The sequence below is a fragment of the Bufo gargarizans genome, chromosome 5, assembly GCF_014858855.1.
Source record: "Bufo gargarizans isolate SCDJY-AF-19 chromosome 5, ASM1485885v1, whole genome shotgun sequence".
Classification (NCBI taxonomy): Eukaryota; Metazoa; Chordata; class Amphibia; order Anura; family Bufonidae; genus Bufo; species Bufo gargarizans.
In genome coordinates, this window is record NC_058084.1 from 115262281 (window position 1) to 115289406 (window position 27126).

Here is a 27126-nt window from a genome sequence, read left to right on the forward strand (position 1 = left end):
AGAAATCCTATCTTGGGGCCAACACTAGAACACTTTGTACAGCTGAGGACATAGGTTCTCATTTCATTGCCAACTGTTCAGACCCTTTTTCAGCTGGAAGCCCTTAGTATAATGAGGTAAGTCTCAGCTTCTTGCAACCCTTGCGTTTCTGACCACTTACTGACACTTATGTCGGTCTAAGGGCACATGGAGAGGAGTATGTCGGGGTGCAGTGAGCTCTGATGTGGCTTATGGCACGTCTGCTGACCTATTTGACACTCGTAAGACCCTTAGGGCTCTTTCACACTTGTGTTGTCCGGATCCGTCGTGTACTCCATTTGCCGGAAGTGCCCGCCGGATCCGTAACACCGAGTGACATCAGAGCCCCTCATGCGCATGGGGGCTCTGACGTCAGAGCCCCTCATGCGCATGGGGCGCCCTGACGTCACTCTGAAGCACCCCGGGAGCCGCACGGACGGTAAGTATACTGCTCCCCTCTACACTTTACCATGGCAAACAGGACTTTAGTGTCCTGGCAGCCATGGTAACCATTCAGAAAAAGCTAAACGGTAATGCGCCGAAACGACGTTTAGCTTAAGGCCGGATCCGGATCAATGCCTTTCAATGGGCATTAATTCCGGATCCGGCCTTGCGGCAAGTCTTCAGGATTTTTGGCCGGAGCAAAAAGCGCAGCATGCTGCGGTATTTCTCCGGCTAAAAAACGTTCCGATCCTGAACTGAAGACATCCTGATGCATCCTGAACGGATTTCTCTCCATTCAGAATGCATTAGGATAATCCTGATCAGGATTCTTCCGGCATAGAGCCCCGACGACGGAAGTCTATGCCGGAAAAGAACAACGCAAGTGTGAAAGAGCCCTTTAACTATATGCACAATCAGTATTTTCAGTTGAATCAGTCTCTGATTCCTCCATGTATCGACCTTGAGTTGTTTTTCATGATGAACTGATAGACTGCGCCTAAGTGTCTGCTCCTCAGTCATTAGTCCCATTCCCACCTAAGCAGGAAAAATCGCCGCCATTTCACCCTGTGACACCTGAGCAATACGCAAGCTCGTGTCTTCCCTCAGGCACCTGCAGACAAATGGTGGAAATCACAATGTCCTCTTCAGTTGTGTGCTCTCTGTAATTAGAGGGTCGTTCCTGTGGCCAAAGGTTTGTTACATGACGCTGGTTACAGTAGGCAGGGAGGCTGCTCATCTATCCGCTCTCCACTTAAGCACATACATCTTGGCCTATGTTTGTCTTGTACACCTGGGGCACAGGCGCTCGGTGTCTTTGGCAGCAGTTTTAAGGGGTTACAGGATATTAGAGAAATGTATCTGACAGAAGGAAAAAAGATTTATCACTTTTATCCAAGGGTTGGATCTGGTGTTGAAGCTCGTCAACAGGGCTGAGCTGAGAATGATAATGAGAATAGGAGCCATAAACCCTTTTGGTGGCAACAGGCAGCTGAGTATTTGTAAGACTGCCGGTGAAGGGGCAGAGGGTCAATGAGCTTCACAGAGCGAGCAGCCTAGTCATCATAAGTGTATGAGTCCTCTCCATTGGACAGTACAGCAGACCGTGTATTTCAGCACAGCTCTAAGTGCTTACAGCGAGGCAACCAGGGGCGGTAGGAAAGTAAAAAATAGTTATCTGCAGTACTGCTCATGCATTACTGATGACAATAGTCCAGAATTGGGGGCGACAGATTCCCTTTAACACGAAGGATCATTTCATTGAAATCACAAGCACTGCCTCTAATGCCACCAGATGTAAGGCGCCTATCCTAGGAGTCAACGTTAGACCCTTTAAATAGGCCTTGAGACATGGCTTGGATGTTAAATAAGCCAGCATCTCATCTGCAGACATCTGTTTCCCTTTTTTCCCAGAGGAGCATGTATGGCCTCTCACCCAGTTAAAGGGTTTCTGTCAGCAGAAAAATGGGTATTAACCTGGCTGACATTAGTGATGTGCTAATGTCAGCTGAACATAACTACATTAGTCCCATTTCACTATGTGCCGCCGTTATATATGTATATATATAAAAAAATAACTTTTATAATATGCAAATCAGCCTCTAGGAGCAGGGGGGCGTTGCTCCTGCTCCTAGATGCTCATTTGCATATTATAAAGTTTTTTTTTGTTTGTTTTTTTATAGAACGGCGTCACATAGTGAAATGGGACTAATATATAGTTATGTTCAGCTGACATTAGCACATCGCTAATGTCAGCCAGGTTAATACCCATTTTCCTGCTGACAGAAACCCTTTAAGCCAGTCCTCTCTGCTCAGCACTGATGAGAGGTAATCACCCAGAAATAGCTGTCTGCAGATGAGATGCTGGCTTATTTAATATCCAAGTCATGTCTCAAGGCCTATTTATAGCTGCCTTACATCTGATGGCATTAGAGGCAGAGTTTGCTAAGAGCTCATTTGCATACCTTCTTCCCAGAATTCCAGAGGAGCATGTATGGCCTAGAAGTCTCCTCAAGCCGATTAAGGCGGCGCCCCCCCCCCCCCCCCAAGGAGAGATGGTGCCCCCCAGGTATTGAAATCCTATTTAACAGAAATGTAAGGTAGATTATATTTACAAACTTGTGCCCTACACCTATTGGTCCTGTGCACAGAAGTGAGGTGTACTGTCCTCGGCCTCCTTTACACAATGCACATGCACCTGATGCCCCTTCAGAGGATTCCTGGACTCCTCTCCATTACGTTCTAACTTCTTTTTCTTACTAATCTCGAAATGACAGGTCTTCACAGGAGCATCCTTAGAAAGCTAAACCCCAAAGCTAGTGACCAGTTCATTGTGACATGTCAAATGTTTTGGTCATGGGGGTCCGGATTCTCAGACTCCCAGTAATCCCTTGAACGATTTGGCAGAAGCGTTCAGCCAAGCACGGTCTCTCCGCACTAGCCGGGGACTGGCCCACAGAATGTCTCTGAGCCCATCTTCAGCTAGCTAGTCATCATCACTCAGCACTTTTTCAGCAATTGCATGACAAAATACAGAGTAGATGCAAAGTTAAAGCAACCTTTTACACGCAATGCAGATGACATACACTATAGTGTCCTGTCACCATGCACTATAGGACTCGTGCCCACGACCATATTTTTTTCCCCACATCCAATTCACATTTTATTTGTGGATTGGACATGGACCCATTCATTTCAGCTGGACCTAAAAAATGTGCTGTTTTCATTCATATGCCCATCCCGCTTTTTACATGTGGTCATGTTCATGAGGCCTTATTAGAAAACTGGTTGAATCAGACATGGGCAGACTGTTCCTTGTATGACCAGCTTTAGACATGCAGTGCGGGGAACCAGGTTGCCCATGCCTCTAAATCTTCCAAACTGGTGATCACCCCTGTAAGTACACTTCCAACAGAGCAATATTCTCTTTAATTCGCTGTGACGGGGAAGACGTAAGGAGCAAATATTCCACTAGACAAAATATAAATTTAGATATTTGAAACTGCAGAAATAATTAACCAGAGTTCTGCTTAATTGCAAGTGGCATCCCATTAATTAGGTGCTCAGAAAGTTTCCGCTTCCTTACCTTTTAATTTTTTTTTCCTGCTCCTTCTACAAGGGAGGCTTGGGAAGGAATGTGGAAAGTCAGCCAGCTTAGCAGGGTCCCCCATCAACATGACAGCTCATGATTAATTAGCAGTTCAGCCATAATGGAGATACATCTTCTCACCAAGATTTAGTTTTCCATAGCAGATTTATCACTTGAACACAGCCAGCAGGGGTTTATACTAGAGATTGCTTCTCCAATACTGGGGTCACTGGATGTGGTAACTTTCAGTAGAAGGGGGATCACACTGTAGAGTCACTAATGTAGGTGAACATATTAACTCTGACCATCTGGTCCTGCAGTGAATACAGAATTCTGTATCTGTTCTTCACGCATGATGACCTTTTTTTCCATTAACACCCCACTCCATTAATTGTTGAAGGCCATGATGCTAGGAAAAGTACTGCATGCAAATTTGATACTGGTTTGAGCCAATAGACTAGGATGCGAGTACCATATCTCTCCAATAGAGTCACCCTTGTCCAAAGTATTACCCGAAAATTCCCCAAATAATTGAGCTAGTGTTGTTCTGACCAGATACTTGGATTTGAACACTCTTCAGAACCACATCATTCTTCTTGTAGCAGAATACCTTCCTTGCTTTAGCGTCTTCTAAACAAGAACACCCCTTTAAATATCTGATTAGAGAATCTTGAATTAACAGTGAGGGTTCCTGCGCTCTTGGCACCAAATAGTGTTGCACTCTGGAGGACTTGGCGCATTCATGCGTCACTCTAGATCAGGCATGCTCAACCTGCGGCCCTCCAGCTGTTGTAAAACTACAACTCCCACAATGCCCTGCTGTAGGCTGATAGCTGTAGGCTGTTCGGGCATGCTGGGAGTTGTAGTTTTGCAACAGCTGGAGGGCCGCAGGTTGAGCATGCCTGCTCTAGATAATCCTTTGATTTCACTGGGATCTTTGCAGTGTTGTGTTTGTCCTGTGGTGGCGCTGTGGGGGAATTGCTGACTGATTCCCGTAAGAAAGGACGTCTTGTGATCAGCTTATCGAGGGGGTTGTCCAATCCGGTCACATTCAGGTTGCTGTTATAGCGGAGGGGGGGGGGGGGGGTGCTCATTTCACCAAGCTGAATTTTGAGCTTTGTACTTGGCATTCACTCTGCTTTTCCACAAGGTGGCAGTATAATACATGGAATCTGAAAATGCATATGACTTGCAGATCGGCGATGGCATCGACAAGTTTTCTTAGAGAATTGATATAGTCATTTATCTATTTATGTAGAACTTCTGTAAATGGTGCAAATACAGTTTAAATAGGTTCATTTCATCCATAGTGATAAGCGGATGACTCGCGTAGAATTATGTGGAAGGTCCCTGTAACTGTGGAAGAGTAGAACCTCCTTAGCGGACTTGACATCTGCATCTATTAGCCCACAGTTACCTGTGCTCCTGGAACGCCTTTTATTGTGTAAACTATATATAGCCATTATATGTCGTTATGTGCTAGATTTGCTTGTGTAGTTTCGATGTCTGGTATATACAGGCCTCGATACAAAGTTTGTTAGTTCTTTTCCTCCAGACAGCTGAAGGTGATCCTGCTTCTTCTCTCATTAGTTATTTGTGAAATGTTAGGTGAGGGTCTATAGCTCGGTACTGTAGCCAGTGGGGTGCCTGACTCTATCCTGTAAAATTCTGTCGGACAGCAGATGCCTAAATATTGAGGTGCCATTAGAGGTGACTAGCGAGGACGTGGAAATTGAAATAATGTTTGATCCTCTATGGAGGGAGCTGGTGTTATAAGGTGGGTGTGAGCCTTTCCCGAAGAGACAAGCTCCATATAAATAATACCTTGGGGAAAGCCAGTGATGAATGAGCCTGTCATCTGCCTTCAGTTTCCCGCTAGTATTTCAGCCTCCCACTAATCATCCCGGCTCCATTTTCTGCCTTGTGATGTTCATTTCCGCACCAAGTATAATAATACATCCTGGTGCTTCAGTATGGACCCAACCATCAGAGCGGTACTATGCTATTTTTGTCAGGATATTTGCAATCTGGTTTCTGCTTTAGGTGAAAATTATACAGGTAGTTGTAGCTTCATTTTTTATTTTTTTTTATCCTAAATCAACCCTAAGCACAATTTGGGGAGATGGCAACCAATCGGCTCCGTGCTCTTATTTTTCTCATGCGTTTTTTTAATCAGGTTCCTGATGGTTGCTGAGGGTTTCTATGAAGCCTTTTCTTTAAAGCAGCGTTTTAATTATATTGTCAATCTTCAGTAAAATAGTAATGTTCAGAGCTGACCCCGGACACATCCCCTTCTTCCCCCACTCAGCCCCTCTGACATAGGCATTTCATACTCCAATGCTCTTCCTTGTCATGCGCTGAATTGCGCAGGGCAAGGGCTTATTCTGGAGATCTAGTGATGTACCGCGCTCTCCATGGGTAAGCTAGGCAGAGGCTTCCGCTTAGCAGTGAGCCCGGTGACATCACCGGCGCTAATGGGCAGCTTTTAGTGCTGCACTAGACTGTAAAACAGCTAGGGCAGTGCTAAAGCCTGCCCATCGGAGCTGGTGATGTCACCAGCAACACTGAGGGGAAGCCTCCACCTAGCAGTGTAAAAATACAAACAAAAACCCCTTGCCCTGCGCGATCCAGCATGAAATGGGGTGGGGGGGGGGGGGTTAAATCTGCAGAGCTTTGGGGTGCCAGTTAATTATAAATTAATAAAATAGCTACTGCTACTTCAAAAGGGGATTAATGGTACAGGAAATTGTACATAAAAGGTTAACTAACTAAAGGGCAGGAACAAAGGGAACCTTCAGGTCAGGGGTATGGCATCAGAGAACATGAGCACACTGCTGTCAACGCGCTTATGTTCCCTCAGCAGCACAGGGGAAAAGAGTCGCTCTCTCCCTCCCCCGTGCCACCGCTACTGCCAATAAGAAGAGAGATGGCGGGCGCGCTGCGCCACTACTGATAGTAGAGGACCTTTCATGGGTCCAAACATTGTAAACGAACTATCAGGATATGTAGCGCGGCACCCAGGGATCTCACTGAACTAACTATTATTCCTGGGCGCCTCTCCGTTCGCCCGCTGTGGCCCCCGATATATTCTCCCGCTCTGTATGCTAATTTCTAGCATCGAAGCAATGGGGAGGAGACTGCCCTTTTTCTCAATGGGCGTTCCTTCTCCCTGGCTGTAGTGCTGTCAAATCAAAGTGCAGAGCGTCACAGCCAGGGAGAAGGTACGCTCATTGAGGAAAAAGTGGGGGCGAATGGAGCGGCGCCCAGGAATAATAGTTCAGTGAGATCCCTGGGCACCGCTCTACATATCCTGATAGTTTACAATGTTTGACCACAGGGTCCCCTCCCCTTCTCATTGGTGACAGTGGCAGCTTCTGATCAGAGCCCCAGCAGTGTAATCCTGGGGCTCCGATTGGTTACCATAGCAGCTGGGACACTACTGAAGCCCTGGCTGCCATGGTAACATCCCTACTGCTGTGTGCACAGTGCAGCAGGGACAGTGTGAAGTCCTATTCACCCTAATAGAGTTCTATCAGGGTGAATAGGACAAGGGATTAAAAGATCCCAGGTTCTAGCCCCTAAGGGGAGAAATAGTTATTAAATAAAAAGTAAAAAATAAAAATAAACACCCAAGTACTAAGTATAAATTGCCCCCTTTACCAATTTTACATATAAAATATATATACAATAAATAAATAAACCTATCACATCACCACGTCCGAAAAGTCCAAACTATTAAAATATTTAAAAAAATCTATGCAGTAAACGCTGGAACATTTTTTTTAAATGCGGAATGCACATGGCTTTTTTGGTGTTTTATTTTTTCACGAGATATTGAATGGTATAGAATATTGCAATACTTTCTTATGGAATCGAAATCGAATCAAAATTTGGGTATCGCAACAACCCTAGTTGTCCAGGACTTTTTGAGTTCCCGAGCTCACCAGTGCGTTCTTTTTTTTCCCATCTTAGTCTGTTTCACTTCCATTGAGAGCTTCTTTTTTTGACCACATGTTGTGGGTTCACAGCAACAGCTTCCAAATGCAAATGCCACACCTCAAATCAACTCCAGACCTTTTACCTGCTTAATTGTTGATGGATTAATGAGGGAATAGCCCATGCATCCCATGAAATAGCTTTTGAAATATTTGTCCAATTACCTTTGGTCCTTTGAAAAAGAGGCAGCTACATATTAAAGATCTTTCATTCCAAAATACTTCCTCCAATTAGGATGTGAATACCCTCAAATTAAAGCTGAGTCTGCACTTTAAGCCCATATTAATTATATAACTGTGTCTTAAATATGTTTTGGTAAAGTGCTAATATGCCAGAACTTGTCACTGTCCAGATTTTTCTGGACCTAACTGTACAATGTCTCAGACTCTGATCCAAACAGTCGACATGGCCATTTCACTGGTAAAACACCTTTATTTGTTGTGTAGTGACTCCTGTGCAGTACTACAGTGGATGTTAAAATGTCAGGTTATTATGATGTAAAAAAAAATGAGACAGATAAATCATTTCAGAACTTTTTCCACCTTTTAATGTGACCTATAAACTGTCCAATTAATTTAAAAACAAACTGACCTTTTTTAGGTAGAGGGAAGTAAAAATATAAAAATAAAATTATATGGTTGCATAAGTGTGCACACCCTTAAACTAATACTTTGTTGAAGCACCTTTTGATTTTATTACAGCACTCAGTTTTTTTGGGTATGAGTCTATCAGCATGGCACATTTTGACTTGGTAAGATTTGCCCACTCTTCTTGGCAAAAACACCCCAAATCTGTCAGATTGCAAGGGCATCTCCTGTGCACAGCCCTCTTCAGATCACCCCACAGATGTTCAATTGGATTCAGGTCTGGGCTCTGGCTGGGCCATTCCAAAACTTTGATCTACTAGTGAAGCCATTCCTTTGTTGATTTGGATGTATGCTTTGGGTCGTTGTCATGCTGAAAGATGAAGTTCCTCTTTATGTTCAGCTTTCTAGCAGAAGCCTGAAGGTTTTGTGCCAATATTGACTGGTATTTGGAACTGTTCATAATTCCCTCTAGCTTAACTAAGGCCAGCTGAAGAAAAACAGACCCAAAGCATGATGCTGCCACCACCATGCTTCACTGTGGGTGACAGGAGGAGGGGGGAGCAGGGTCACCAGTGGGGGTGACAGGAGGAGGGGGGAGCGGGGTCACTAGTGGGGTGACGGGGGGAGCGGGGTGACTAGTGGGGTGACGGGGCAGCGGGGTCACTAGCGGCGGGAGCGGGGTCACTAGCGGGGGGAGCGGGGTCACTAGTGGGGGGAGAGGTTGTGACGGGGGGTCACTAGTGGGGTGATGGGGGGGAGGGGGGTCACTAGTGGGGTCACCGGGGACCAGTCACATGAGTCCACGCTCCTTACCTCTCCAGCGGCCCTGTCATGTTGCCCAAGGTGCTCGGGCAGTGTGCTCCGCTCTCCTTCCTACAGCCACCACGGGAGCCGGCCCCTACTCCTTCCAGCTCCTGCCGGCTTCCCCTGCCCCCCTGGCGCGCTCATACCAAGCAATAACAAAGCTCTTTGCTGCGCTGCCTGTGCTGTTCAGTGTTCACTTCGCCGATGAATGTGGAGAAAAAGTCGAAGGCGTATTGGTACGCCTTAGACTTTTTCCAGGGAGTCGCACAGGCCGCATGAAACAGCATCGCGGGCCGGATTTGGCCCATGGGCCGTAGGTTGGGCATCACTAGTATAAAGGGAAGATCTGCACCTGTTTTTGGCTCCCAATAACTGATCAAATAACTGAAGTGTGAACCTTAGGACTCGTTCAGTCGTCCATATGTGTTTTACGATCCGCAAAACAGGGATACTAGCCGGTGTGCGTTCCGCAATTTGCGGACCACACATGGCAGCCACTCACAGAAAATGCCTATTATTGTCCGCAATTGCGGACAAGAATAGAGCTTGCTGTATATATTTTTTTGCGTGCCCGTGGAACGCATCTGCGGATGCGGCATCTTTTGCGGCTCTGTTGAAATTAATGGGTCCGCACCCATTCCGCAATTATATTGTGGACCTGTTCATATGGCCATGTGATCGGGCCCTTAAACATCTTGTCCACTAAGTATCATGAACTTACTCTGATTTATATATTGGTTAAACTTTATAACTGTGTCGGTGCCCTTTAAATTTAAAGAGGACCTGTATGTTCTCCTGACATGTCTGTTTTAGTATCTAGTTGCTTTACCCGTGTAATAATTTTGGAGCATCCTTTTCCTATAACTCTATGTTGAGCTGTTCCTCTGTTATTCCTTCTAGAAATGTATGCATGAATTGCTGTGAGTTTGCAATGGGTGTTGGCAGTTTGTGATGTGTACCCTACACAGTCTGACACTGACAGACTGACCCCCCACCAAACTGGTAACGCCCAGATGGACCTTGATTGCAGACTGCTGGCACTTCATTCATAAACTCTTAGAAGGGATAATAAAGGAATAGATGCTCCAGAATTGTTATTACATGTCAGGAGAGGTGACAGGTCCTCTTTGTTCTATATATTTACTCGCAGCTGTGTGTTACCCGTGTGCATCCTTAAGTCCACCTTGCGCTTCCTATGGAAGTAGACATTTGACCTGCAGAAAGTAATGGTGGATCCTGTCACGAGGACACAGAACTTGATGCGTTCTGTGACTATCCCCTTTAAGAATACTTCAGCACTGTCTGTGTCCTGGCAGCTTTGGTTTCTCGGCCTCTTCTTCGCCAGCTTGGTGTTCTCTCCTCTTCAGCCAAAATGTGCAGCCCAGGAAGCATCTAACAAATTGGGATTTATTAATTTTTTTCTCGCCAAGAGGAATAGTAGGCAGGAGTGTGATGCTAGACAAAAAGAGTTCACGTAGACGTATATTTTTGTAATTTAGCTTGATGTGTGTTGAAAGATTGAATATATTGCGGCGAACAGTAGGGGAACGCCAAGGTATGTTAGAGTAAGTGGTGCATGTGATTCCAAACATCTGGAAGCGCGGCCGCTGCACGGGGATTCATCTGGTCCTCGTTCCCCTAACAAAGCTGGTTTGTTTAAGCCGGCGACAACATAATGCACTGGAAAGAACAGCTTCCATGTCATTTTTTTGATGTCTGCCATTGAAAATTGGAATTGTCTGATGTTTATTTGTGGGTAATTGCGGCTAAGCAGCATCTTGCTGTAAAGTTACAGTAATCCTTTCTTGGTGCGGCCGCACTTACAGTACGAGGTTTCTGGAGACATAAATCAGCATATCATTTCGCCCAACCTAAAATAAACTGAGCTTGTCGACTTAATTTAACAGATATTTTTATTTTTTTCCCTCGTAATGAAAGCCGGGCGGGAGGAAGCGGGGCGCACGCACTGTAATGCTTCCCTCCACTGTGCCAGTTGTTAAGTGCTTGTTTACATGAAGTTATCATAACACATTTTCAGGATTTCGTGGCTCTGTTTAATGTTTTACCCCATACGGGATCCCAGCTGGTTGGATTTCTGCAGCTTTTGACCGCCGTTTTCAATTAGCACGGTTTGTTAGGCCATCGCGATAATTGGTATGTTAATCGTATGCCCAGGATTCCTCCCCAATTCCGTCCCCCCCCCCCCCTCTCTCCTTCACGTCCTTATTTGAAAATTAAACTACTATTGGGTCGTGAATAAATTCGTGGCTGGCTCGGCGCCAGTTTTTTTTGGTTTTATCTCCCTCTATCCCTATCCTAACGGCAAGCCTGAAAAAAAAAAAATGCGCTTGCTTCCCCTAAGTGCTTGACGAAAGTGTGAGATGATTTATTCCTTTCATTATTTTGCTGCAAATTCTCCTGACCCCTCTATGATGATTCGATCACCCACTTAGAGCCCATGCATATTCATATTGCCCTCCGCCTGCTGCAGCCACCCTCTCTGCCTTATTTAGCTGCGGCCCGAGCCCGCTGCAGTAATTGAGCTGCAGCAGATTGATTGCTCTGGGGAGCTGTAAGGCCTTTAAAGGTGAAAACATATCAGTCCTGTTAATTAGGAAACAAAGCTCTGGTGGCAAGTTCAACAGTCAAATGCTGCACTGTTCAAATGAGGAGGACCATGATTAGTTTTTCCACCGTGGACCCTGTTTACTTTCTTAGACGTGATTGAGATCCCTCTATGTGCAGACCTTTCGAAGCCCATCATATAATCGTGCGGCATCAGTACAGCTCAATATATGCTCACACAGGACGGATAAAGCATTTGTGGTTAAATAAGCCGTGTTGTAAACCTTGCTCTTGTGCACATAGAGGTGCTGCTGCGTGTATAGGTGTCATGTCATATACCTGTGGCCTTATGGGTACCAAGGACAAAATGTTAAAAGAACACTAAATATACAAAATGCACACAAAAATTCCAGCAAATCCTGCATCCTCCTCTTCTATTATATTCAAATTAGAACTTAGAAATATAAAAAAAAAATGTTCAGTGTCTCAGGAGATCAGCCATGACCTCCCTACTCCTTCTCACAATCCTCTGTCTGGCTGTAAGATTGCTGGCTGGAGCAGAAGCCTCCTTGCTGTCTCCTGGCTGCGGTAAGACAAAAAGATTGCTAAGCCCTTCCTGCCAGCCAGTGTCCTGTCAAAAATTTAACAAATTGGCATGACATTAAAGGGGTTATCCACCCTGGAAATCCCCTACTTGTTAGAGGGGTCCCTTGACAATTAACTGTAGGGCAGTCACTGTGTTTCAGCCGGGATTCCTAGCAGTAAGATGTAATCTGTAGGGAAACCTGCCAATAAGTATTTACTTTCTCTGTAGAGCTACCACAGGGGCCCCGAACATGTCCAGTTACACTTCAGCAGCTGCTCCATAATGGAGGAGGTCAGGAACAGCCCAAGGCGGTCACATGACCTACAGGACCACCTTGATGGGATGACATCTCTGATGCCGGAGGCCTTCAGCTAGACAGTAGGCAGTCACTAGCATGTACAAACATTACGGTTTATGGGCTTTTTTATAAATGTACGTATTGTCCAGTCCCATGAAGGAACTGTTGTCCAGTCCCGTTTGATCTAATAGTGATGGTTATGTTCCAGAAGGCTTTTCCTACTCCAATATAGTAAAACTGGATGAAGCAGCCATTCACCGGGGGTCTTGATTCCATGTGACCCTTCTCAGAGCTTCTGATTTGGCAAGGATAAGGTTGTCCCTCACTGCGGTAACTATTTATATATGTTCTGGAGGAGAGTGGCATTTACTGAGTACAGTTTTTGGCGCTGGTTTAATTTTTTTTATTTCATCTGAAAGTAGCTTCTCCAGAAAATCCTGAATTCTACAAAATCTTCATGATATTAACTACAGTGAAAGTGAAATTATCCCATAAAATAATAAGGGAAGCAAATAATTGCAGGGCCTGTGCTACAGCCAGGGAGAAGAAGACGCCCATTGAGAAACAGGACAGTCTCCTCCTCCCTGTACCGATGATATTCATTTCCATACCAGGCGAAAAAAGTAAAAGGGGGGAACGGCGCGCCGGACAGATAAGCTAGTAAGTGATCTTACATCCCTGCACTATGCCCTACACAACACCCTACTTATTTCATAAAGTCTGGACCCATAAAAGGTCCTCTTTTTAATGTGGCTTTTTCAGTTTGGCGCTTTAAGAGCATGTTACACAGGCTGATTCTCGGCCAGATGATCACTAACAAGCGTTCATAGGAACACTCGTTTAAATTATCTGGCGGTGTAAAAGTGCCGCCGAATACCCAACGAACAAGCGAAACGCTCATCCATCAGGTTTTTGCATCATTCATGCGGTCACAGAAATCGCTGTTTGCCGGCAGTAGATTGTGTCGTCTAAACAGCCCCTGCTGCCGGCAAACAGTGTCTGTATGGGGCCGTAGTACAGCCCTTGCCTCCACTGACGAGCAAGCTATCGTCGGGATGGAACACTTCCTTGCCGATAACTGCCTGCTAAATAGCCCCGTGTAAAGGGACCTTTTAATGTTGCTCCTGGGGGCAGTGCGTTGTATGTATTACTTGCTGTATTGGAGGGCATGTGCCTGCTCTAGTCACTACATGACTGTTGTAGTGAGTATTACGCGGCTGCTGCCATACAGGTATACATAGCCTAAAGCCAAAGCTGACGCAAACGCCCTGGTCAGAAATGCAGTAAAATTGCCTTCGCCCTATTGTTTAGTCTGGTAGTTATGGAAATGTTGATAATAAGAGTCAGAACTAAATAGGACGCTCCACACGCTCCGTGGGTGAAGGATTATGCTGAAGAGGCATCTCAAACTTCAGAGACGAGAGCACAAACCACAAGACGGCTAATCCTCCGAAGAATCTGAGAAGCATCTGTCTTGATGTATGGATTGATTGGCCTGGCCACGTATTGTCTGTCAGCATTTGTGTATTATCAGTCAGCAATCATTTACATCTCCCTCATCTGACCGGAATTACTAATACCGCGGGGGGGTCATGTAGCAGAAATGCTTTATATTTTTCATCCGCATTTGTAGATGGAAGATCCGCAGCGCATTACAGCAGAAGAAAACATTGGAGTAGACTTTTAGCAAATCTCCTCCATACGCCTTGGAAATACAGACGTGGACAAAATTGTTGGTACCCTTTGGTCAATGAAAGAAAAAGTCACAATGGTCACAGAAATAACTTTAATCTGACAAAAGTAATAATAAATTAAAATTCTATAAATGTTAACCAATGAAAGTCAGACATTGTTTTTCAACCATGCTTCAACAGAATTATGTAAAAAAATAAACTCATGAAACAGGCATGGACAAAAATGATGGTACCCCTAACTTAATATTTTGTTGCGCAACCTTTTGAGGCAATCACTGCAATCAAACGCTTCCTGTAACTGTCAATGAGACATCTGCACCTCTCAGCAGGTATTTTGGCCCACTCCTCATGAGCAAACTGCTCCAGTTGTGTCCGGTTTGAAGGGTGCCTTTTCCAGACTGCATGTTTCAGCTCCTTCCAAAGATGCTCAATAGGATTGAGGTCAGGGCTCATAGAAGGCCACTTTAGAATAGTCCAATTTTTTCCTCTTAGCCATTCTTGGGTGTTTTTAGCGGTGTGTTTTGGGTCATTGTCCTGTTGCAAGACCCATGACCTGCGACTGAGACCAAGCTTTCTGACACTGGCTAGTACATTTCTCTCTAGAATTCCTTGATAGTCTTGAGATTTCATTGTACCCTGCACAGATTCAAGACACCCTGTGCCAGACGCAGCAAAGCAGCCCCAGAACATAACAGAGCCTCCTCCATGTTTCACAGTAGGGACAGTGTTCTTTTCTTGATATGCTTCATTTTTTCGTCTGTGAACATACAGCTGATGTGCCTTGGCAAAAACTTCGATTTTTGTCTCATCTGTCCACAGGACATTCTCCCAGAAGCTTTGTGGCTTGTCAACATGTAGTTTGGCATATTCCAGTCTTGCTTTTTTATGATTCGTTTTCAACAATGGTGTCCTCCTTGGTCGTCTCCCATGTAGTCCACTTTGGCTCAAACAACGACGGATGGTGCGATCTGACACTGATGTTCCTTGAGCATGAAGTTCACCTTGAATCTCTTTAGAAGTCTTTCTAGGCTCTTTTGTTACCATTCGGATTATCCGTCTCTTAGATTTGTCATCAATTTTCCTCCTGCGGCCACGTCCAGGGAGGTTGGCTACAGTCCCATGGATCTTAAACTTATGAATAATATGTGCAACTGTACTCACAGGAACATCTAGTTGCTTGGAGATGGTCTTATAGCCTTTACCTTTAACATGCTTGTCTATAATTTTCTTTCTGATCTCTTGAGACAGCTCTTTCCTTTGCTTCCTCTGGTCCATGTCGAGTGTGGTACACACCATATCACCAAACAACACAGTGATTACCTGGAGCCATATATATAGGCCCAATGGCTGATTACAAGGTTGTAGACACCTGTGATGCTAATTAGTGGACACACCTTGAATTAACATGTCCCTTTGGTCACATTATGTTCTGTGTTTTCTAGGGGTACCATCATTTTTGTCCATGCCTGTTTCATGAGTTTATTTTTTTACATAATTCTGTTGAAGCATGGTTGAAAAACAATGTCTGACTTTCATTGGTTAACATTTATAGAATTTTAATTTATTATTACTTTTGTCAGATTAAAGTTATTTCTGTGACCATTGTGACTTTTTCTTTCATTGACCAAAGGGTACCAACAATTTTGTCCACGTCTGTATTTCTGCACGTAAATTGCCGCACAGTGCAGATTTTAAATTCATTTAGCAGATTTTCACCAAGGATTTCACTCTTTGCAATAACGGTGGAATCTGCGGCAAATCGGCAACAGATTCTCTTCATCATGTGTAGACATATCCTTAGATATCTGATTTGTCTTGAAAGGGGTTGTCCGATTGTGTAATATTGATTGGCACCCCTACCAATCAGCTGTTTGAAGTTAACGCAGTGCTCGTACGAGCGCTGCCTTCTCTCTTCTGTTTACCTGCAGTGAGCAGTGTAGTTACAGTGCCGCTATTCACTTCAATAGCTCCTTCCTGCTCCAGTGAATAGGAAGCAGCTGTCACATTGAATTGAACGGGACATAGCACTTATAATTGCACTGCTGCAGTGTCTACAGTGAGCAGGTAAACAGTGAAGAGAACGCGGTGCTTGTACGAGCGCTGCGTTCTCTTCAAACAGCAGATCCCCGCTGATCTGATATTGATGACCGATCCTGAGGATGCAGCATCAATATTACACAAGCGGACTAGGGCTGCAGCTAACGATTATTTGAATAATCGATTAGTTGCCGATTAATTTCTACGATTAATCGGCAAAAACGACAAAATTACAAAACAGAGAGGTTTATATGATCTTACTTGAAAAAATATGTTCAAAGGCTATATTAAAACAAATTGTGGACGACACTATTATGGGGGATCTGTGGACGACACTATTATGGGGGATCTGTGGACGACACTATTATGGGGGATCTGTGGACGACACTATTATGGGGGATCTGTGGACGACACTATTATGGGGGATCTGTGGACGACACTATTATGGGGGATCTGTGGACGACACTATTATGGGGGATCTGTGGGTGGCGTAGTTATGGAGAGGGGGATCTGTGGGTGGCGCAGTTATGGAGAGGGGGTTCTGTGGGTGGCGCAGTTATGGAGAGGGGGATCTGTGGACGGCGTAGTTATGGAGAGGGGGATCTGTGGACGGCGTAGTTATGGAGAGGGGGATCTGTGGACGGCGTAGTTATGGAGAGGGGGATCTGTGGGTGGCGCAGTTATGGAGAGGGGGATCTGTGGGCGGCGTAGTTATGGAGAGGGGGATCTGTGGGTGGCGCAGTTATGGAGAGGGGGATCTGTGGGCGGCGTAGTTATGGAAAGGGGGATCTGTGGGCGGCGCAGTTATGGAGAGGGGATCTGTGGCGGCGCAGTGGAGGGGGATCTGTGGGCGGCGCAGTTATGGAGAGGGGGATCTGTGGGCGGCGCAGTTATGGAGAGGGGGATCTGTGGGCGGCGCAGTTATGGAGAGGGGGATCTGTGGGCGGCGCAGTTATGGAGAGGGGGATCTGTGGGCGGCGCAGTTATGGAGAGGGGGATCTGTGGGTGGCGCAGTTATGGAGAGGGGGATCTGTGGGCGGCGCAGTTATGGAGAGGGGGATCTGTGGGCGGCGCAGTTATGGAGAGGGATCTGTGGGCGGCGCAGTTATGGAGAGGGGGATCTGTGGGCGGCGCAGTTATGGAGAGGGGGATCTGTGGGTGGCGCAGTTATGGAGAGGGGGATCTGTGGGTGGCGCTGTTATGGAGAGGGGGATATGTGCACTGTTATGGGTATAACAGTGCACAGATCCCCCTTCCCATAGCAGTGCCATACACAGACCCCCCCTCCTCCCCATAGCAGTGCCATACACAGACCCCCCCTCCTCCCCATAGCAGTGCTATACACAGACCCCCCTCCCCATAGCAGTGCCATAGACAGATCCTCCCCCCTCCCCATAGCAGTGCTATACACAGACCCCCCTCCCCATAACAGCCCCGGCCCCGATGCTTATAAGTCGGACTAATCACTGCATCTTTATTTTACCTTTTTACAATGACGCTCCTGTAACAGCCAGGCAGAGCGGACGGCGGCGTAACGTCACTCACTCACGTGACGCACCGGCTCCGCCCACCTCATGAATGAAGGAGGCGGAGCAGGCGTGTCACGTGAGTGAGTGACGTTACGCCGCCGTCCGCTCTGCCTGGCTGTTACAGGAGCGTCATTGTAAAAAGGTAAAATAAAGATGCAGCGCGCGCCCGCCCGCATAGCAACGAATCGGCGATTATTCGATAACTGGATTCGTCGACAACGAATCCAGTTATCGAATATAATCGATTACATCGATTAATCGTTGCAGCCCTAAAGCGGACAACCCCTTTAAAGGGGTTTTCTCATCTCGGACAATGGGGGCATATCGCTAGGATATGCCCCAATTGTCTTATAGGTGCGGGTCCCACCGCTGGGACCCGCACCTATATCGAGAACGGAACCCTGAAAGTTAAGGAGACTGCACTGTGCTTGCGCAGCCGCCCTCCATTCATTTCTATGGGGCCGCCGAAAATACAGAGCGCTGGCTTCTATGGGAGAGGTGGGGATTAGCGCTTGGTGGTGGACGGACCCGGGAAATCTGGGGTCCTCCAGCCACATCGCTCCCCGCTCCGTTCTAGATATAGGTGCGGGTCCCATCAGACAGTGGAGGGGCATATCCTAGCGATATGCCCCCACTGTTTAAGGTGCAGTAACTATGTGCTATCGGGTGGAATACTTCATTCTATGAGGCCAAAACCCATAAAATGCAGACTTTTTACATGAAGCACTTTTATTGCCTGCATTGGACAATGGAAGGTGCCGTCTGCTTGTCTCATACGAGCAACTATTTTATACATGAGGCCCAGTGTCACTGTCAGCAGTTACAGATGTGGCTGTCTAATAATTTGACAGCTTATTTTTCCCATTTAAAGTTCCATATTATACACTTATTAAAGGGAATCAGTCACCAGGAAATTCACTGTTAAACCAGACACAGGGGGGAAGATTTATCAATACTGGTGTTAAGGAAAACTGGCTTAGTTACCCATAGCAACTAGAGTGCACAAATGAGCTTGGTGAAAGGTGAAATGATTGGTTGCTAAGGGCAACTAAGCCAGTTTTGCATCATAAAAAAAAAATCTACCCCTATGTCTTGTAGGGCTAGCTGAGCTGGATGTAATGATACTTTTAACTTAGCGTTGCTTGATTCTGGAGAACAGTATAGAATAGGTAAGTAAAGATTAGGACATGTTCGTGTTTTTTTTATTTATTTTTTTTCGGGGGGGGGATGGACATGCAGATGCAGACAGCACATGATTGAAATGAATGGGTTCACAGCAGAAATGCAGACTGCAGACTAGATTATAGAGCAGGTTAACATTTTTTGGAAAGGGCGCAAAATAGGCTGAAATGCTCAGCCAATCACTGGTCACTGTAGTCACCCGCCTCTGCCAGTGATCGGCCAGGAAGTGGAGACCAGCAGGGACCCAGTATGCATCTGAATGGGAGCAGTGGGGAAATGAGTGATGTGTAGACTTTTATTCTTCTGTGTTGTCCCGTTAAAGCCCCTACTGTTCTTCATACTCTGTATGACTGGGATGTAGTGCTGGATTCTTACTGCATTACAGAATCTCATCACAGCAGTAATGTTCTGTGACCTGTTATCTGCATGGTGCGGTGTTACTCATCTTCTGCATCTACTTGTAGGCACCGAGAAGGTGCTTCGTAATGTAATTGTCCTCCCCTGCAAACATGTTGTGGACAAATGCGGCTGCAAGATACAGGACATAAAGCATTGCAAGTGCCGTCTTCTCCTGGTGCACGCTGCTGAAGCGGAACATCTCTAGTGTCTGCTGCCCAATGTTAGTAAGGTCACCATTAATATTTAATGGCTCTAGCTCGGCAGCAGGCAGCTCGTAAAAGTGTGCGCCTGCTATCTGTTACTGCGGTGACTTCATAGCTGCTCTGTAATTTCACCATTGGTTAATATAGCTGCCTTCCATGGCAGTACAGGAAGGAGGGCTGTGGAATCGATGCTTCAAAGGCCAACCTAACGCTCTCCGCGGCTGAAGCATGTCCTTTACTATGAGCTGCTGTTTTATTTCTTTATTATTATTTTTTGTGTGTGTGTTCATTTTAAGATTTAAATTTTTATTTTGTGTTTTTATTTTATTTGACTTTTTACTGAGAATATATTTTTTTTTTCTTTGGATGTGTCCAGTGCCAACAAGTGTTTTCCTGGTTAGCACAGGTCCAGGCAGGAATAAGTATTAAGTAGGCACTGCATAAATCTATAGTACAGGTCTACCTTATGTGGGAGAAAAATGCATGTTTTTCACTTAGGGGCCACTTCTCCTCTCTTCTGCCACCTGAATTGACTAATCACCGTCAATTCACAGCTAAAATCTGTCTCTATAGAGTAAACTGATTATAATTATCAGCTCTCTGAGGGGTAGGATTACATGGTGCCTATTAGATGTCTATGGAGAGGTGGAGGGAGGAGTGAGCTGCTGGAGGGAGACCAAGTCACAGACACAACCATGCCGCTATTGGCTTTAGTAAGTTTTCTTAGTCATCGAGTATTGGATTCACAGCTACAGTACTCGGTACTGCTGTATAATGTCCTTCATGCTTCTGCTCGTTATGGGCTCTCCTCTGTGTATGGCAGACATCACGAAAGGTAGTCTTCACCCACTAGCTCATAAAAACTGGGCACGTTGGTTGATTCTTTTATGGTGGTGTGGATTCATTTCATCTCCAGACAGGTTGGTGATGGCTGTCCTTCAGTAGCGAGTATGCGTCGTATAATTACTAGTTAATGCTCAATATTTTTGTCTTTCTTTTTGTCTCCCAGGCTTTCATCAACACAGCAAAAGAAATTTACGAAAAAATTCAAGAAGGTGTCTTTGACATTAATAATGAGGTAATTTTCAGTTCTATGTCTGTATTTACACGTGTGCTGGCTTGTACAGTGATAAAGTGAAATCGCAAGAGTAGCATTAAGGTTAAGACTGGCCATTCACATTCAGAGTGATCGGCAGTGCTGCTATATTCCACTGCGTTTTACAGACATTAGCATCAGGCTGTCCCCAATGGGGCTCACAATCTAAGTTCCCTATCAGTATGTCTTTGGAGTAATGGAGGACACCGGAGTACCTGAAGGACACCCACAGAAACACGGGGAGGACATGCAAACTCCATGCAGATGTTGTCCATGGTCGGATTCAAACCTAGGACCCCAGCGCTGCAGGGCACCAGTGCTAACCACTAAACCACTGTTCTGCAGCGACCATGTCTATGAGAGCCTCCTGACTATTCTCCAGTGGAGGTTCTTCAGGAGATAGACTGCCGCCACATACAACTTTCTCCCCACTCAGAACACATGCACACTGTCTGGACTGAGCCAAGCATGTATGCAAAAACGCTTCCGTTACTGATAATACAACCGTCTGCATCTGTTATGAACGGATCCGGTTGTATTATCTTTAACATAGCCGAGACGGATCCGTCATGAACTCCATTGTAAGTCAATGGGGGACGGATCCGTTTTCTATTGTGTTAGAGAAAACTGATCCGTCCCCATTGACCTGCATTGGGGGTCATGCCGGATCTGTCTTGCTCCGCATCCCAGGACGGAAAGCAAACTACAACATGTTGCGGTTTGCTCTCCAGTATGGGAACGCAACTAAATGGAACGGAATGTATTTTGGTGCATTCAGTTCTGTTTTGTCCCCATTGACAATGAATGGGGACAACTGAACCGTTTTTTTCCATTATTGAGCACCTATGACTGATCTCAATACCAGAAAACTAAAACGCTAGTGTGAAAGTAGCCTAAAAGGGTTTTCTGAGATCTTTATACTGATGACCTATCCTCAGGCTAAGTCATCAGTATGTGATTGGTGGGGGTCCGACACCTGGGACCCTCGACAATCAGCTGTTTTGACAAGGCACCTGCAGTCCTGTGAGCGCCGCTGCCTTCTCTCAGCTCACAAAGCACAGCGCCGTACATAGTATAGCAGCTGTGCTTGGTATCTCACTCAGCCCCATTCACTTATATGGGGCTGAGCTGCTCCTAGGCCACGTGACACATAAACGTGTCATCACAGGCCTAGGAAAAGCTGAGAGACTTCTGTGGCGCTCACAGGAGCTCCCATGCTTTCTCAAACAGCTGATTGGCGGGAATCCCTAGTGTCAGACCCCAATCGATCAGATGGCTCTATCCTGAGGATAGTGGAAAAAAGGAGGAATATGCTCTCCTATGCTTTTTTGTGAGGTGCCGTGGTGTACGGGTCTGTGCCCATAGATACTTGTATAGAGAAAACCATGCACACTCAATAGATTGAAATATGCAAAGTACACTCCAAAAAATGTGAAAAAATTGTGTAAAATAAATAAAGATAAATTGGAGATAAATTCCCAGTTGATTGCCTTAAACTGCAGGCAAGTATTGTCTGATGACCGACGTGTATTACAGCTCTAAATTCCCGGTTTTGCCGTATGTTGGATCGTTAGTCTTGTCCAATGAGGCTGCTATATGTTAGACGTTTCGGTCGTTGTTGACCTTTATCAATCGCTATAACATAAGTATCTAGAGAGTGCCTATAAGCGCTGTATATAAAGGAGGGCGTGCGTTATAACGGTGTTCACCTTTACCCTATTTCCTGTATTTAGTGACTGAGCTGTAACCAGTGAGAGTACATTATAGTTAGAGTATGTGATTGAGCTATTCAGAATATTAACAATCTAGATGTTGGCTTACAATTGTAAGGATAACACTGCTGTATATCTCGGGGTACGAGGTAGAGAGGGGTCGTAACTACCATAGCGGAAGACCAGGCAACTGCTATGGTGCCCAGACAAGAGGGGGCCCAGTCTTAGTTGGGATCATCCCCTCTTCTACTGGAGGTGAAAACGTGTTCAGGACTCTACCCTCTACCTGCAGCTCTCCAGCTGTTGTAAAACTACAATCCCCACCATGCCATGCTGTAGGCTGATAGTTGTAGGCTGTCTGGGCATGCTGGGAGTTGTAGTTTTGCAACAGCTGGAGAGCCGCAATTTGGCCAGCCCTGCTCTAAAGGAACAACTTTTAGCAAATGAAGCAGTGGAAAAAATGGCCCAAGGGTCATTGAAAGGGGTTTAGGCAGAAAGCCTTCTGTCCTGTGTGGGGGGCCTGGTTTAATCCTTGCTATGGGGCCCTTACTTCTCTATGTACTCCACTGCTCAGAACAATATAGGTAGACCATGGGACAGGTGCCGGGTCGGAGGAAAGGGGGCATGAGGGAGAGGAGGAATGAAGCTTACCAAGGGATGATCTGGTGAAGCGATGGCAGTCCAAATGTGGACTCAATGTAGAGCTGCTGTGTGGGGCTGTGGTGTGTTTGTATGTGTAGATGTGGTGGTGGCCATCTTAGAAGTTGGTGGGATGTATGGAATAAGTATAAGGAAATGTAATATGTGTATAGTAAAGAGAAAAGTAACAAGTAGAATAGATATGTAGTGTGAATGAGTAAAATAAGGATAGTGAGTAAGGTAAGAAAAAATGGAAAATCATAGAGAGATGTGAAAGAATCTGAAAAAATATATAAAAAATAAACAATTGAGAAAAAAATAAAAAAAAGAAAGAATGATAGGAAAAAATAAGGAAAAGAAGGAGATAAGGGGAAAAGAGGGGGGGAAGGAAAACATAGAATGGAAAGGAAAAGATAGGAAAAGAAGGAAGCGGAAATGAGACAAGGAGAAGAAGAGACTAGATGAAATAAAACTAATGGGGGGGGGTAAAAGAGGGGGATACAGAAAAATGGAGTAAAGGTGAACACTGTTATAACGCACGCCCTCCTTTATATACAGCACTTATAGGCACTCGCTAGATACTTATGTTATAGCGATTGATAAAGGTCAACAACGACCGAAACGTCTACAATATAGCAGCCTCATTGGACAAGACTAACGATCCAACATATGGCAAAACCGGGAATTTAGAGCTGTAATACACGTCTGTCATCAGACAATACTTGCCTGCAGTTTAAGCAATCAACTGGGAATTTATCTCCAATTTATCTTTAATTTTCTAAAAAAAAAATTGAATTTTTTGGCGTGTACTACAATACTTCTGCTTTGCCTATTTCACTCTATTGAGTGTGCGCGGCTCTCCTGAGGTTAGGACACCAGTATAAAAATTTTGGAAAACTTCTGTAAGGCTCCACGGTCACTTTTGAGTCATTGGCCGCCCAGCATAATTATTGAGATTGTCCCAGGACCTTCATTTTTCAGTATGAAGGCAACAATTGCAGGATTTCTCAGGTAATGCATCCTCATACTAGTATTAATGTATGAAGCCCTAATAGTCCAGTGCCGTTTGATTACAGCCTAATTAGGTCATGCCTGCTGTCATTGGCTTACTATAGTGATTTTGTCAATTAGAATTCAGACTTTATTGAATATTTACTACCTAAATCTGCCACTTGGGGGAGTTGACTGCATACAGCTAGAACCAGCCCTGTACCTCACATGAATCCAGAGATCACCAGTTGTTCTGCTAGATTTATTTCAAGCTGGCAGCTTAGGGGGTGTGTCCTTTCTCAGAGGGCGTTCCCTGTCTGCTGCAGCTAGTGGCAGTTGATGGGTGGAATTGAGCATGTGCTTCCATCCCAGTCAGCAGGACAGAGAAATTAGAAAAAGGGCAAACAGCAGGTTTGTGAGTTTTTGCCAGACAACTGGGGCAGGTTGACCCTTTAATCGCCCTGTGTGTTGCGTCGTCCTCTAGATTAGCTTCACACCACATTTTGCATCCTGAACAACAGTGCGTGTTTTTATTTTTCTAGTAAAGTGTTGAAAATATTAAACGGGTTGTGTAATCTGAGACATTGGTGGCATATCGCTAGGCTATACAACCCGTGTCAGGTAGGTGCTGCTGGACGAGTGAACGAGAGGCGCGAGCCAGCTATTTTCAGAACTCCCTTAGAAGTGAATGGATGGTGGTCGTGCTTGCGTGGTGTGCGCTCGTTCATCTTAAAGGGAACCTGTCACCTCTACTATGCTACCCTCACTGAGCCTTTCTAAATGTTCATTGTGTTACCCATAACATATAAATTTTAATTTTATTTGCAGACGAATTCAATAAGTATTATGCATTTTTGTACTTATTAGCATAAGTGTCATATCTTACTTGTGTGACCAGAGAAGAGTCATATTTTCAAGCTCTGACTCGATAAAAGCACACAGAGCTATGGGGACTGGGTATTGCAGATTGGCTAGCGGCCATCTAGCATCCCATGTCCTCAGCGCTATACACAAAATCCAAATGACGGGTTCCCTTTAAGGACCCATTTAGAGATAGGTGTGGGTCCCACATCTGTCTGACATTAGTGGCCTATCCTAGCGATACGCCACCAAGTACATTTTCCGGCACATACAAATATATTGGTAAAAGTGTTGCACAAAGTGCTGAAGGAACTCCATGAATATGGTGTTCAGTCGTTGCCCTATATTTCAGTTAAATTGCACTAGAAAACTGGTGTGCACATTAATAAATCTGCCCCAAGATGTATTTTAAGTTTGGCCTGAGTGGTGGCACACATGTATGTATGTGAGGAGACATCTGTATGTATGATGAACGACCTCGCACCTTTCAGGACAGGATATCGGAGGCGCTCGGCAATGCAGCCTCAGGCTTGGAGTCTCATCCTGCAGCCCAGGGCAATAGGAAAACTTGCAAAATGCATTCATTTATTGGACGTGCCTCCTTTGCTCCTTCTGCACCCGTCTTTGTGTAATATCATATTAGGGGATTTGTCCACCACACCCTTCTTGCTAGTGTGGTGGCTGGGATCACAGGAGTGCGCATATTCCAGCGTGCACGCCAGTTCCCATCCCAGCCGCTTGCTCCAGCGCAACCTGTTTTAGTAGTACAGTTCCAGGTTATGCGCAGGAGCTCTGGTGCTGTTCTGCTGAGCTAGTACCGATACGGCTAAGGCTACTTTCACACTGGCGTTTCTGGGTCCGCTTCTGAGATCCATTTCAGGGCTCTCACAAGCGGCCCAAAACGGATCAGTTAAGCCCCAGTGCATTCTGAATGGATAAGGATCCGTTCAGAATGCATCAATTTGGCTGCGTTTGGTCTCCATTGTGTTTTTTAAGACTGTCACTAAAACGCAGCTTGCAGCTGGATGACCCGTGTTTGATATACCCTTCAGAGGGTTTGTTCACATCCATGTTGACTTTTCCATTATTCTGTTAGGCCAGAGGAACAGAAAACAAAAAGGGATCTGTTAAACGGATTGAATGAGGGATATAAATTAACACCGTGGGGGACGTTTTCTATGCATGGTGCGCCATAATTATGGCATAAAATGCGCCAAAAAGAATGGCATTTTGATTTGCGCCAAATAGTTCGACCAGAAATTAGTTATAAATGTCAAAGTGGGCCGGGCTATCAAATTGGCGCATATTACGCCTCATTTATCATCCTCTATCGTCAAAAAAGGCTCATATTGTTGTGGACAATTAGACCAGCTTATGTGGGAACAAGTGACAGGTAAGTATTAAAACAGGATGATATAAATGAGCTGAACAGCAGGGTTTTGTCAGTAAAGTGATATCCAACACGAAAAAATAGAGGCCCGAGTCTGAGAAAAAGTCCCAATTTACCACTGGAGATGTCACAAATATGCTTCAAAAGTGGCAAGTGTAGTAGGCAGGGAGGGGTGGCTGAAATGGCACGTTTCAGTTCAAAATTAGCATTTTAGTGCTATTAACATCAAAATGTCGCAAATCAAGAGAAATAGGCGGATAATACCGTTTATATCATCCGTGTGTCTCTAACAGTTATTCATTAATAATGTTAAAGCACATTTTTGAAAGGTCCTTTCCATGTTGTATCTGTTATTTTTGGCGAAAATAATAGTCCTGCCAAAGCATCACTGATGCTTGAAAGCGCTCATTTACATAAATTGGGATTAATTCGGATACTTGCCCCCCGCATTTTTTTTCTGTTCCTCTGGTGTAACAGAATAACGGAATAGTCAACGCAAATGTGAACAAACCCCAAGACTGCATCAGTCGTCAAAATTCTGGCAAAGTCGTAGAGAATTCCGTGTGTTTTTGTTTGTGTGCAGCAGTGACCAGAATCTCGGGAGGCTCCTGGAGGAGCAGTACAGCGATATTATTCTCTTTTGGGACTTTTCCTGGACTGTTTTGTTGATATACAACATGTTCATAAATGGGTCCTGCAGGAGATTTAGTTCTAGACTCTCAGCCGAGGAGTAGCCACAAGGAGGTGCAGTGGAAGCACTCTCTGAACGGCCGTGGGGTCAGGGCTCGCAGACGTTGGCAGGGCATTGGCGGCCCTGCAGCTGCTTACACTACATGTGGCCTGTGAGTAAATGGAGGACTTAAATTTCAAGCACTAGCTGTTGGTAAAGCACAGATACTCCAAGGGTCGCCACCTGGCTCAGCGCGGACTGCCACAGGACTTGTACTCTTTTGTCTGCCCGTTTTTTGATACAAGATTGACTGCTGGTTTTGGATCATTAACAGTTTGCAG

General features: G+C 45.3%; 1 protein-coding gene across 1 annotated transcript in view; it reads left to right on the forward strand.

The window, feature by feature from the left end:
* Positions 1–27126, forward strand: part of RAB2A (RAB2A, member RAS oncogene family) — an 80110-nt gene that overhangs the window by 39169 nt on the left and 13815 nt on the right. The window contains exon 7 of the mRNA XM_044295708.1: positions 20437–20505. Within this exon, the coding sequence (XP_044151643.1) occupies positions 20437–20505 (69 nt within the window). The remainder of the gene's footprint in view (positions 1–20436; positions 20506–27126) is intronic.